Genomic DNA, 12,291 nt, shown 5'->3' on the forward strand with positions numbered 1-12,291 from the left:
GAGGTTGAGCCCTCACGTTGGGCTCCGCACTGACAGTTTGGAGCCTGTTTGGGACTCCATCTCTCCCTCTCTCACTGCCCCTCCTCTCTTTTCTCTCTCAAAAATAAATAAATAAACTTAAAAAAAAAAAAAACTAACCCCATGAAGCAATAAAAGTAAAGTAAAATTACTGACTAATCCACAAATATTAATAGATATGACCTGAGCATCTTTTGAGCACAAGGAACAATACTGCTAAACTAGTGAAGAATGTTTGCAAAGAAAAACAAGCTAAAATGTAATTTTGGTAGAATATTTTTCCTTCCTGTCTTTTATTTTCATTAAAGTTAGCTATTTGGACATTGGAAACTCATAGATACAACTTTAATTTTGATGCTGTGTATAACTGATCCCACGCAGGCTGATGTGGAATTTTGAAGAACTTAGTCTTTTGAAAGTAAACTGAAAAACAGAGATTCCTGAGTATTGCCATAAGTAATAAATCTCTACTTCCAACTTTTTGAAATGTACCCTTACCATTCCCCTACAAGTTCCAATTACATTAAAGAAAAAGAAAACAACTTTGTGCTTTGATACAAAGCTACATAAACTCAGGCTTTTAAAGGATTCAATGTCTTTCAAATAGACCTATCTGAGCAAGAGAAATAGTAGCGAGCCTTTATTGGAATTCACTTTAAATGTATTATACAAACATCAAAAATAACACCTCTTGGGGTGCCTGGGTGGCTCAGTCAGTTAAATGTTTGACTCTTGATCTCCGCTCAGGTCATGATCTCCTGGTTTGTGAATTCGAGCCCCGTGTTGGGCTCTGTGTGGGCAGTGTGGAGTCTGCTTGGGACTCTGTCTCTGTCTCTCTCTCTCTCTCTGCTCCTCCCATGCTCACGCTCCCTCCCTCTCTCTCTCTCTCTCAAAAAAATAAATAACACCTCTTGCTATGGCTACAGAACTAACAAATGCACAGTAACATTTTTTGAATCCAGCAGTGAGCCGCAAAATCGACTCACGTGTATTGCCCCGTAAGTGCACAAGTACAAGGACAAAAATTACCAAGCATTTTTCAGCAGACCAGAAACGGATATGGCACGGAAGCTTACGTCTCTGCCAAAAAGTACAGGGGGAAATAGCCCCTTTTTATGAAAAGCAACAATACTGAAATTTGATTGATACATTTCTTGAACATAATGTTCTTCTACCCGGCACTCAGCATCCAGTGGCCTGTCACTCTAGGCCCACAATAAAGATTTGCTGGTGAAAAGGACTTACACTTTTTCTTTCCCATTTTTCCTGTTTAGGGACGTTTAAGGCGTCTCACTGAAAGGAACAAAATTGTCTACCTCTAATTAAAAGAATGCTATGGCACATAGTAGAGTTTTAGACGTGACGTTTACTCCAAAAAGAAAATGCCATCCAGACAAATGCCAAGCTGAGTGAAGAAAAAGTTAGCCCCAAACTACCCCACTTAATAAAGTTTCAAATAATGGCATTTAAACTATTATTTTGGAAAGAGGGATGGCTCAAAAGATGTCAGCGCCTAGTCTTAGCATCTCTTTAAACTTTGGTACAACCTCCCAGCTCCTTAGGGAAATGCACTATGACAAACAATTTCAGAGACCCTGATCTGCCAGGTGAAGGAATAACTCCTCCTTGTGCCTTATTGCTCTCTCCTCCTTAAACTCCCCCGTGACCTCTGGACCCAAGCTGGCTTCCCACCCTCCGCCAGGGGAGGGAGTCCGGGCAGCCTCAGAATCTACCCAGGTGCTCAGAGGGTTCCAGGGATCAGCACAATTTGGGGCAATGAGAATTTGGATACTTGATCTTTGGCCAGTTTAAGTTATAGGAGAGCCCTGTGTTGATTGGTTGTAAGACATTAAAGAAGGTATCTTCACGTGAGGACGTTCACGTGAGGACGTCCACGTAAAGACGCAACAGAGTGTAGAGGGTTCACAGGCGGGCTCTGAAGGTACTAGGCTTGAGTTCATATCAACACCGTGTGGCCTTAGGCAACTACTTCGCCCTCTCTGTGCCAACGTTTCCATCTGTAAATGGGGATATAAATACTACCTACCTGAGGTTATTGTAAAGGTTAAAGGAGACACTAAATGAAACACAGTGCCAGGCACATAGTAAGTACTCCAGAAATATTAGCTATTATTAGCAGAAAGAGTAGCAGAAAAATAAATTTCAAAAATAAGTCAATGTGGAAAAGGTACCGTACTGAGGTTTAAATGATTAAAACTAAAAAACCAAGAAACATTCCCTAATAGGAAGGTAGAATTCATAAAGATAACCTCCACTGATGTAATAAAAACTTTAAAATGCAAAATTTGTAACCGTCAGGCAACCATATACTTAACAAATATTCTTGAATTTTGTTTCCCAACTCTTCAATTGTGATTCTTACAAAGGTCATTTTTAACAGATGATGTCGAACATCATCTGCTATGTATTTGTTTAGAGACTTGTTGTGGGTTTAACACCATCATACTTAATTATTTTAAGCTCTGGTGCTGCAAAGCAAACCTCTCAGCGTCTTCTTATGCCCCAGGATCCTCTCAGGAGGTACAAAGCCGAGCTTCATAGAAAAAGCTGTGTCACTCTGGATTCCTTGCCTTTTCTCCTACTGTGTTTCTCCCGCCAAGGTCAGAAAACAAGTAATCTGAATCTGCCCATTGGCCTTTCTTCCTTCCTGACTGTCCTTTTGAGGTTCAGTACTCTGTCTTTAGAGCCCTTGTTAGAGCAATTAACATAAGGCTGAAACACATGCCTTATTTTGTAGCAGAATCATCTGCAAAGAAAGATACTGACGTCCACGGACATTATCTGTCTAATAAGGGACCTAAAGGTAAGTGAGCCGAGGATCTCCTGTCCTCCGACTTTCAGAAAACAAAGAGGTGTTTCTAAATGACTCACCAAATAACTTCTTCAGACAATAGATCGCTGAGACCCAAGTTCTCAAACTGGAAGTCCAGGAAGCCACTTGAAGAATGATTTTTTTTTCTCATTTACTTTAAAAACAGACAAAAGATTCCGACTCAAGTATAAATGCATGGCAGGGACTCTGAACACAGTTTTTCTAGGACTCACACTTCCTGTTGTTAAATTATGCTTATTACTGTTCAAATGCAGTAATGAAACATGCCACAGAAATGTATTTGCTAAGGATTCTTTTAAAGTCCTTGACTGTCATTTTTTTTTAAGTTTATTTATTTTGAGAGAGAGAGCATGAGTGGGGGAGGGACAGAGAGAGAGAGAAAGACAGAGAGAATCCCAAGCAGGCTTCACACTGTCAGTGCAGAGCCTACAAACCGTGGGATCATGACCTGAGCCACGATCAAGAGCTGGAGTCTCAACTGACTAAGCCACCGAGGCGCCCCTCTCATTTTTTTCCCCTCTAAATCGGGAAACTTAATCATAATCTTTAAAAAAAAAAATCACCTGTGGAATCAAAAACATCTTTGGAAATCTGGGGGAAAACAATCCATCTTTCCTCAGAGCTTTAAAGTCTATATTTAGTATAAAGACGAATTGAAACAGGTGTCGTGGCGCATACTCACCAGAGGCTCTGCCATGATGATGCGAATCTTGCGCTCAGCCTGAGTGGTAAAGTTGACGAATAAACTCTTGAGGACATATTCTCCTGGTTTGCTGTCTGGGTCCACGTTGATGGGTAACATGGTTGGCGGCCCTTTCTCTCTCTGTGTGCCAGAAACAGGTGGAACCGGAGGCTTGATATAACCGTTGCCAACTGGAGAAGCTGAAAAATACAACAGATGTTCTTACCGGCTGAAAATAACATCCTAAATATCCAGATTGGCTGTATTAAGCCATCAACGTACGGATATGAATCATATGAAGAATGCTGCATTTGATGTCATAACCTGGCCGTGTTCTTTAGGAATGGTGTCAGGGGCACTTGAGTGGCTCAGTTGGTTAAGTGTCTCACTTCAGCTCAGGTCACGACCTCACAGTTGGTGGGTTCAAGCCCCGCATCTGGCTCTGTGCGGACAGCTCAGAGCCTGGAGCCTGCTTCAGATTCTGGGTCTCCCTCTCTCTCTGCCCTTCCCCAACTTGTGCACTCTCTCTCTCTCTCTCTCTCTCTCTCTCTCTCTCTGCCTCTCTCTCTCTCTCTCAAAAATAAATTAATTAAAAAAAGAAATGGTGTCAGAATGTAACTATTTTGATTACATTAAGTTTGCAGTATGCCATGTTTGATAATCTCAAAGTATTTCTGGTTATTACATTGCTTTAGGTAAACTATGTTTCTTTTTTAAATTTTTTTAATGTTTACTTTTGAGAGAGAGAGAGAGAGAGAGTGCAAGTGGGGGTGGGGGGAGCAGAGAGAGAGGGAGACACAGAATCCAAAGCAGATTCCAGGCTCTGAGCTGTCAACACAGAGCCCAATGTGGGGCTCGAACCCATGAACCATGAGATCATGACCTGAGCTGAAGTTGGATGCCCAACCCACTGAGCCACCCAGATGCCCCTAGGTGAATTATGTTGTAAGCATACAACATAATTGTTGATGTTGAACTATGAATCCTACAACATTTAAGATGTTTTTTGCTTGTTTTTTATGTGCCAGGGAAATGGACTAAGAAAATGTATATGGAAAAAAAGTGATTTCCTGTCCTGGTTTTCCTAATGGCCAGGAGCTCTCCATGCTTCATTCTAAACAAAGAAAAGACTTCTGGGGTGGTGACTTCCAGAAGTTTCCATGACCCAGAAGTTTCAGAAGCCCATTTGGCTCTTGCTCCTGAAAGAGATGCCCCTCTTGAAAGATTAAAGGCTCAGGCAGTGCCCCATCTATGCCATCCGAGATGTGCATTTGACTTTTCACTCACGCCACCATTCAGCTCAAGTTGGGATACCTCTCCTCACCTCTTCCAAAATGTGCAGGTTCCCTGCTTGGATTAGATCTTGAACAGAGGCAGCTGTGAGAGTCCCCAGTGAGTGGCCTCCTTTTAGAATGCAACAGAGTCAGACAAGTATTTTAATTTGATAGAGAAAGCAATTTTTATTCGTAAATGAAAATTTCACGTCTCTCTACTTTTTACTGCACTCTGGCACGTCAAACTCTAACATGCGCTATCTCCTTCCACCTAAGTACTTGTGACACGGTTGGTCATGATAGCCAATGAAAGAAATGTTGAGTTAAGTGGCTTAGGACAGGATGATGATAAAGTAACTTTTTTAAAGTTTATTTATCTTGAGAAAGAGAGAATAGGGGAGGAGCAGAGAGAGAGAGAGAGAAAATCCCAAGCAGACTCCACACCGTCAGCATAGAGCCCAATGCAGGGCTCGATCTCACGAACTGCGAGGTCATGACCTGAGCCAAAATCAAGAGTTGGACGCTTAACCAACTGAGCCACCCAGGTGCCCCAACAAAGTAGACTTTTAAAAGGAAGACTCTCCAGCTCAGGGTGGCTGAATATGGAGATTAAAGAAAAGATAAAGAAAAAAGGGGACTTCATTTGGATGCTGGTTTGGATAGTAAGAGAAGGGTGGCCTGTCACTGATAATGAAAGAGGAAAAAAGTTCTCCAGGAAAGCTGAATACTTTTCTCAAAACTGAAAATAAACTCAAGAAAAAAAAAAATTAAAAAAAAAAAAAAAAAAAAGAAAAAGGGGTGCCTGGGTGGTGTAGTCGGTTAAGCGTCCGACTTCAGCCAGGTCACGATCTCGCGGTCCGTGAGTTCGAGCCCCACATCGGGCTCTGGGCTGATGGCTCGGAGCCTGGAGCCTGTTTCCGATTCTGTGTCTCCCTCTCTCTCTGCCCCTCCCCCGTTCATGCTCTGTCTCTCTCTGTCCCAAAAATAAATAAAAAACGTTGAAAAAAAAAATTAAAAAAAAAAAAAAAAAAAAGAAAATAAACTCAAGTCTTCTCTTCCCTTCTTTCTATCCCAAGTAAAATTCTGAGGAAGCCAATGAAAAATTGTATTTATTTCATCGGATGACAAACACGTCCTTGTGTTAGGGTCTATCTCCTCTTTCTCTATGCTTTCTCTCTAATCCATTCGACCTGCCACACAGTTGAGGGGTCCCTTACATCTGGAGGATCTTCCCATATCTCAACTACCACCACACTTTATGGCTTCTCAAGTTATAAAACTAAAACATGTTTTATGTATATTATTCCATTTCTTCTCCATTCTTATGAGCTCCATCCTGGTCCAGGCCTTTGGAAACTTACGGCTCAATTACTATAGCAGCCTCTGTGCTGACTTTATTTCATTCCTTTCATATACCAAATTTTTCTTTACCATGGCTTTACATTTTTTTTCAGTTTATTTATTTATTTTGAGAAAGACAGAGACTACGTGAGCAGAGGAGGGCTAGAGAGAGAGGGAGAGAGAGAGAGAGAGAGCGTCCCAAGCAGGCTCCACACCATCAGTGCAGAGCCAACACGGGGCTTGAACTCACGAAACCATGAGATCACGGCCTGAGCAGAAACCAAGAGTTAGACGCTTAACCAACTGAGTCACCCAGGTGCCCCTTCACCATGGCTGTAATTATAACTTTTTTTTTTTTCTCAAGATTTTCACTGGCTCTTAATTACCATCCAGCCTTCACACATGGTCTGGTTTTGATAGCCTTCAGCAGTTTGCTTCCACCCTGTCCCCAAGCCAGGCTGATACCCTGGCTGGCCCAGGAGCACACTCTTCTTCCCTATGCCTTCCTCCTTTCTCTCTTTCTGCTCCTTTCCACTCTTCTCTGATCATCTAACTCTCTTGTCCTTTCAGAGCCACGTGTAGATCGATCTCCACAAAACCTACCTCCACCTGCCCACTCTTCCCTGGTAAGTCTGTATTACCAGATTTAGACACTTAACTCATGTTCTTTGGCCTCTTACATCCTACATTACCTAAGAAAGACTCAGAAGATAGCTGACAAGAGAAGTAATCATCAGTTGGTCACACAGTTTTGCCAAGGCTTGGCCCCGTAACTGAACCATATACTCTTCTCCGTGTTATCCTCTGAAAGTTCCCGAATAAGACTGTAGCCTCCTAGTCTAATACAGAGTTCTTTATACAGATAATACTCAGTAGATCTCCTTAAATAACTACCTGAAATGACACCTTACTTTATTTCTGTACATCTTGACTCATAGGGAGAGAGCTCTCAGAGACGAATCAGTAGTTAGAGTCATTAAAGGGAGAGGGTGCAGTATTTTTTTTTTTTCCAACGTTTTTTATTTATTTTTGGGACAGAGAGAGACAGAGCATGAACGGGGGAGGAGCAGAGAGAGAGGGAGACACAGAATCGGAAACAGGCTCCAGGCTCCGAGCCATCAGCCCAGAGCCCGACGCGGGGCTCGAACTCACGGACCGCGAGATCGTGACCTGGCTGAAGTCGGACGCTTAACCGACTGCGCCACCCAGGCGCCCCGAGGGTGCAGTATTTGCAAGGAAGAGTCATTAGTTAAACAGCACTTGAAGCTGCTTCCTAAAAGGCATGATTGATTCTAATCGGACATATTCAAAATCAGGTGATGCAAATGAAGTTCTGGCCACTCCTCTGCCTTCACCTGCTTTTCCTCAGTGGAGGTGCCTTTTGGAAATGGGAAGCCTGGGATCCCAAGACCAACTTAATAAAGGGACTAAGGTCTCCACGGGGTGTTTTCCTCATGTTTCCAGGGCATTGTGCCATAGGGCTGGAGATTGGAATAGAAACTGAGAAAGTCTAAGTGAAGGACAATCTTTCATTACCTTTAGTTTTCCACAGGATTTAATCCATTTCTAGAAGACAGCACTAATCAGCTTGCTGTAATACGTAATTGCAAGATCAGATCCATAATTAAAAGACTCTGGGGCCTAAAAGTCCCGACCCCAGTGAGAGAAATTTCAAGAGTGACCTCCGGCAGTCTTCTGAAATGTTGCGTCTTGAACCAGATAGCTGAACTCCAGATACCAGGATGTGTCTCTGATGAATATTCCATTTAAACGGCCAAGGTACCAATTCACTGCTGTCATAAAAAAAAGTTAGTCACCTGTACCTCAGAGCCAGACATCCTTGTGAGTGCAAGAGTCTACACAGCCTTGGAGAGGAACTATCCTAGCCCAGCAGAGCCCTGTGCCAGAGCTGAAAGAGATTCAAGGGGAGGGCGCCCATCATTCCTGTTTTAAACAGAGCAGCGGGGCACATAGAGATGCAGTCAAATTTAATGGGATAAATGTCCTTGAACGAGACCCACTCTGTTTTAATAGCTCTCTGTATCCTACCGTAATTGATTCATAACAAATCCTAGCCTTTTGTCGGAATAATTTTCAAAAGTAAACATATGACGTAGCACCTTTCAGGAGCTCAGTTATTTGGTGACAATACATATTCCCTGGTAGTCAAAATTGAGTCACAAAGTCTCTACTAGTCTAAATATGAGAACATTACCACTAGAAAACATCATTAGATTTTTCCCTGTGTACTGGCTTTTAATCTACACATAATTAAGATCCACTGTCCAGTTTTGAAGTTCACAGTAGTCTGGAAACAGAAAATTACAAGGAAAGATGCAACATCTTGGGTAGAAACCCTAATAGCAAAAGAAGGCTGGGGGGAAGGCACTACTCTAAAAAGGCTCCGTAACTTAAAAATGCAGTTGTGTGAAGCCATTTGGCACAAGGCCACAGAATCAGACACTCTGACAAGTGCGGGGGCAGTGACAGATCCATCTAGCATGTTGTCACAACTAATATTCATGATGATGACCTTAAGTCCTATGGAAAAGCTAAAATCAGTTTGATATGTAGTCCTGTATTTGAGAAGGTGGGAAGAAGAGTGATGTAAATTTCCAAAAGGTAAGCCTAAAAAAAAGGTTTGGGGTATAAAGGGTAAATAACAACCTTAAGAATTTCACTCTGAATTGATCTCTTTCTTCATAGGTCTGATTTTTTTTTTTTTTTGAGAAAAAGAGAGAGAGAGACAGAGGGGGAGAGAGAGAGAGAGAGAGAGAGAGAGAGAGAGAGAGAGAGAGAGAGAATATCTTAAGCAGGATCCATGCCCAGAGTAAGCCCTACTCGGAGCCCTGATCTCATGACCATGAGATCAGGACCTGAGCCAAAACCAAGAATAGGTCGCTCAACTGACTGACCCACCCAGGTGCCCCCATAAGTCTAATTTTTAACTGGAACTTATTTTTTATTGCAACAGACAAACCAGCAATGCAGTAATAGTCACACTTTGGCCCCTTTTTGGCTCTGCCGAAGCAGGCATTACTGTCTGAATCGACTCTTCCCACCACGGTGTTGCCACTACTTTCTGTCCAGCCAGGCAAGCAAGTCGGCCGGAGGTCAGGATTCCCTCCCAGACTTCGAGGAGACCGTGCCATCCATGGTGCCTCCATGGTGGGGCCTCTGGAAATAGGGATCCCTGATGATGAAAGGGTCCTGACAGGTCACTGTTATCTTCCCCAACTAAAAAGACATGTTGAAGGAACGATTTGATTTGCTAGATTAAACACTTTCTCTCATTTAAATTTTCCTGCATGTGATAAATTTTTGAGCTTCCTCTCCATCTGCTTTAACCATCTCTCCTTCTCTTCTTCAGCTCATCTCCCTATTTGCACACATCAGCTCAACGTCCCTAGGAAGTCACTCAGACCTGGGTTCCTGTGGGCGGGGAACGGAGGCATGGGCCACAAGGGCATCACGTTATTAAACAGAACCTTCCTTACTGAAAGGAATTTGCTTTCTGTTTAGATTTTCTCATTGACATTTTCCTCTTGGATTTGACACGTTCTAATTTTTCTCCATTGCCTTCTTGTGTCTTAAACGGGTTGTGCCGATGCCATTATTTTAGCCCAAATTCGGTTTCTGTTTGGGTTTGCAGGATGGCTTCAGGAGCTTCTTCCCCTTGTTCCCCGAGTCTCTATTTCTTCTAGTAAGCAGGGCCCATTCCTTAGTCTGGAAGAAATCTGTTTGAGGCTTTTGTGGCCCATTCATTAGCTCTTTATTAGATCTATTTCTAACTGCAAACGATGATCTCCTGAACGTGACTATTTTTTTCCCCAGTGTCATGGACTAATAACATGATTTTTAGGCTGGCCGCTCTTAGCTGGCTAAGGTCTTCAGTAAACTTTCCCTGAATTGCCAACATTTCCAGGAATTATTAACTTCCAAACTGCGACACCAATACAAATACCCCACAACTCATAGTTTGGCTACGTTTTTATTATGTCACTGCGAGGAAAGTTAATGTTACAACGAGTTTCCTCATATGAACGTCCCAGAGGCTGTAAGTGGCCCCACATGTTACAGGACAACAATTGGTTTTCTCAGTCAGATTTTCAGAGAAGTGGATCCCCTCTCTTGTTAAGGCTGTCATTCATTCGTTCACTCATTCATTCCGACCAATATTTCTTTAACGAGTACCTGGGTTTCCAGCACTGTTCTAGGCCCTGGGAAGGTAGCAGTCAACAGATAGTTCCCGCCCTCACAGAGTTTACGGTTTGCTGAAGCAGGACCATACAGTCCGCGATGTTTTGTACACACACACGCACATATACACCGCAAGTCAAACTGCAAGTCAGGTCGCAGTACGTTCAAAAATGAAGGGAAATTAAACACAGTGAGGGAATAGAGGTTCAAATGTTGGGTTTGGAACTGCCGCGGAGAGCAACGAGAGCCGTGTGCATTCTTGGTGTCTAAGGAAATCCAAACACACTTGGCTTGGGCAGGATCTGCTTCTCTGACCCATCCCTTTGTCCTGCCCATTTTTGCGTCTGTTCTGGTTGGGAATGAGAATTTTAACCAGGCTGTGAAGAGCATGAATCAAAATGCCCATTGGACGTGCAGCCTTTTCACCTCCCCTCACAAGGTATATAACTCAGGAAAGAGGCCCATCCTTGCCGGCTTTTTTCCCCACTTATAAAGACAGACAAGCGCAGAGTTAGTTGTTGACAATATTCAGTGCTTGCTCTGATGTTCCCAGAATGGGAATCAGACTCTGAGCGTTTGAAATAAAGAAGAAATGGTTTCCTTTTCTTTTGAAGTGCCCCTGAGATTATATGGCGGTCACTGTTCAAAGTCGCTACTCCTCTTAGAAATGGAGGTCCGTTTAAACAACTCTACTTCCTACAGATCACTGTAACCTATCTTTGAACACAGGAGTAGATTGATTAGATTTCTTTGTTCACAGTTGGATATGTGTTATTCTTTCTGCCAGTTCTCAGCCCCTCATTCGTTTTGTGGGTTCTAAGGGCAAATCCTGTCAGTACCCAAGTGCTGGGATCCTTCTTGAAGACTTGATGTTTCCCCCCCAATCCCTCTTTTCCTGTAAGACTTTTTCTGTTTACTGGCATTACAGGAACATTTCATAAAACATAACAAACCCAGAATGACGCAGCTACTGTGAGAACATGTCACACTGTGTATAGAACTATAATAAATTGTCCACTAATGCATTTATAAGGGTGCTTAAGAAATGGTATTTTAAAAGGTACTGCAAATACTCAAAGTGACCAGAAACTTAAAAAGTCATGCAAAATACATTAGGATAAAAAGAAGAAAAAATCCTGCAAATGTGATAGGAAGAATTATTTTCCTCTGAAGGGTATTCTTAAGAAACGGAAAATGTTGAGATTTAAAGAAACAATTAGTTTGAGCAACAGAAAAACATTTCTTAACAAAGAGATGGATAACTCTTAATTTTATATGTTTCAAAACTGGTCAAGAAGAGAGTACAAGGCAAAAATACTCAAATGCTTTTTGCCTTGGAAGAAAAATATATTCAATGGCATGGTAGGTTCTTCTTAACTAATTTCTGTAAAATTCTGGTAATGTGAAATGTTCCTTGCGTTTTCATTGATGAAATGCATTCTTCCTTTCTCAGGCTACTTCACTCTCTCCATTCTCTAGTCCTCAAATTGTGTGCCTTCGAGTTTCAGGGTCCACAAGATGGCTCTAAGATAGTTACTGTCTCTTTTTTTTATATATATAAATTTTGTTTTTACGTTTATTTATTTTTGAGAGACAGAGTGAGAGCGTGAGCGGGTGGAGGGGCAGAGAGAGAAGGAGACACAGAATCCGAAGCAGACTCCTGGCTCTGAGCAAGAGTTTAGCACAGAGCCTGACACGGGGCTCAAACCCACAAACCGTGAGATCATGACCCGAGACGAAGTCGGATGCTCAACCGACTGAGCCACCCAGATGCCCCATGATAATGTCTTTAATACTCAAAAATAATCTTGGAAGGCCAACCCCTCTCACTTTTACAGATAAGACCATGTAGGTGAAGAGAGCTTAAGTGTCTGCCTAAGGTCACAGAGTGGTTGACCCAGGATCTGATCCCATGTATATCT

At 42.4% G+C, this 12,291-nt stretch overlaps 1 protein-coding gene across 2 annotated transcripts in view; it reads right to left on the reverse strand.

Annotated features, from left to right (window-relative positions):
- Window positions 1-12,291, reverse strand: part of FRY (FRY microtubule binding protein) — a 344,560-nt gene that overhangs the window by 213,001 nt on the left and 119,268 nt on the right. For both annotated transcript variants that reach the window (XM_058688112.1, XM_058688123.1), the window contains exon 2: window positions 3,555-3,754. In XM_058688112.1, the coding sequence (XP_058544095.1) occupies window positions 3,555-3,754 (200 nt within the window). The remainder of the gene's footprint in view (window positions 1-3,554; window positions 3,755-12,291) is intronic.

Source organism: Neofelis nebulosa, chromosome 1 (genome assembly GCF_028018385.1).
Source record: "Neofelis nebulosa isolate mNeoNeb1 chromosome 1, mNeoNeb1.pri, whole genome shotgun sequence".
NCBI classification, from domain to species: Eukaryota; Metazoa; Chordata; class Mammalia; order Carnivora; family Felidae; genus Neofelis; species Neofelis nebulosa.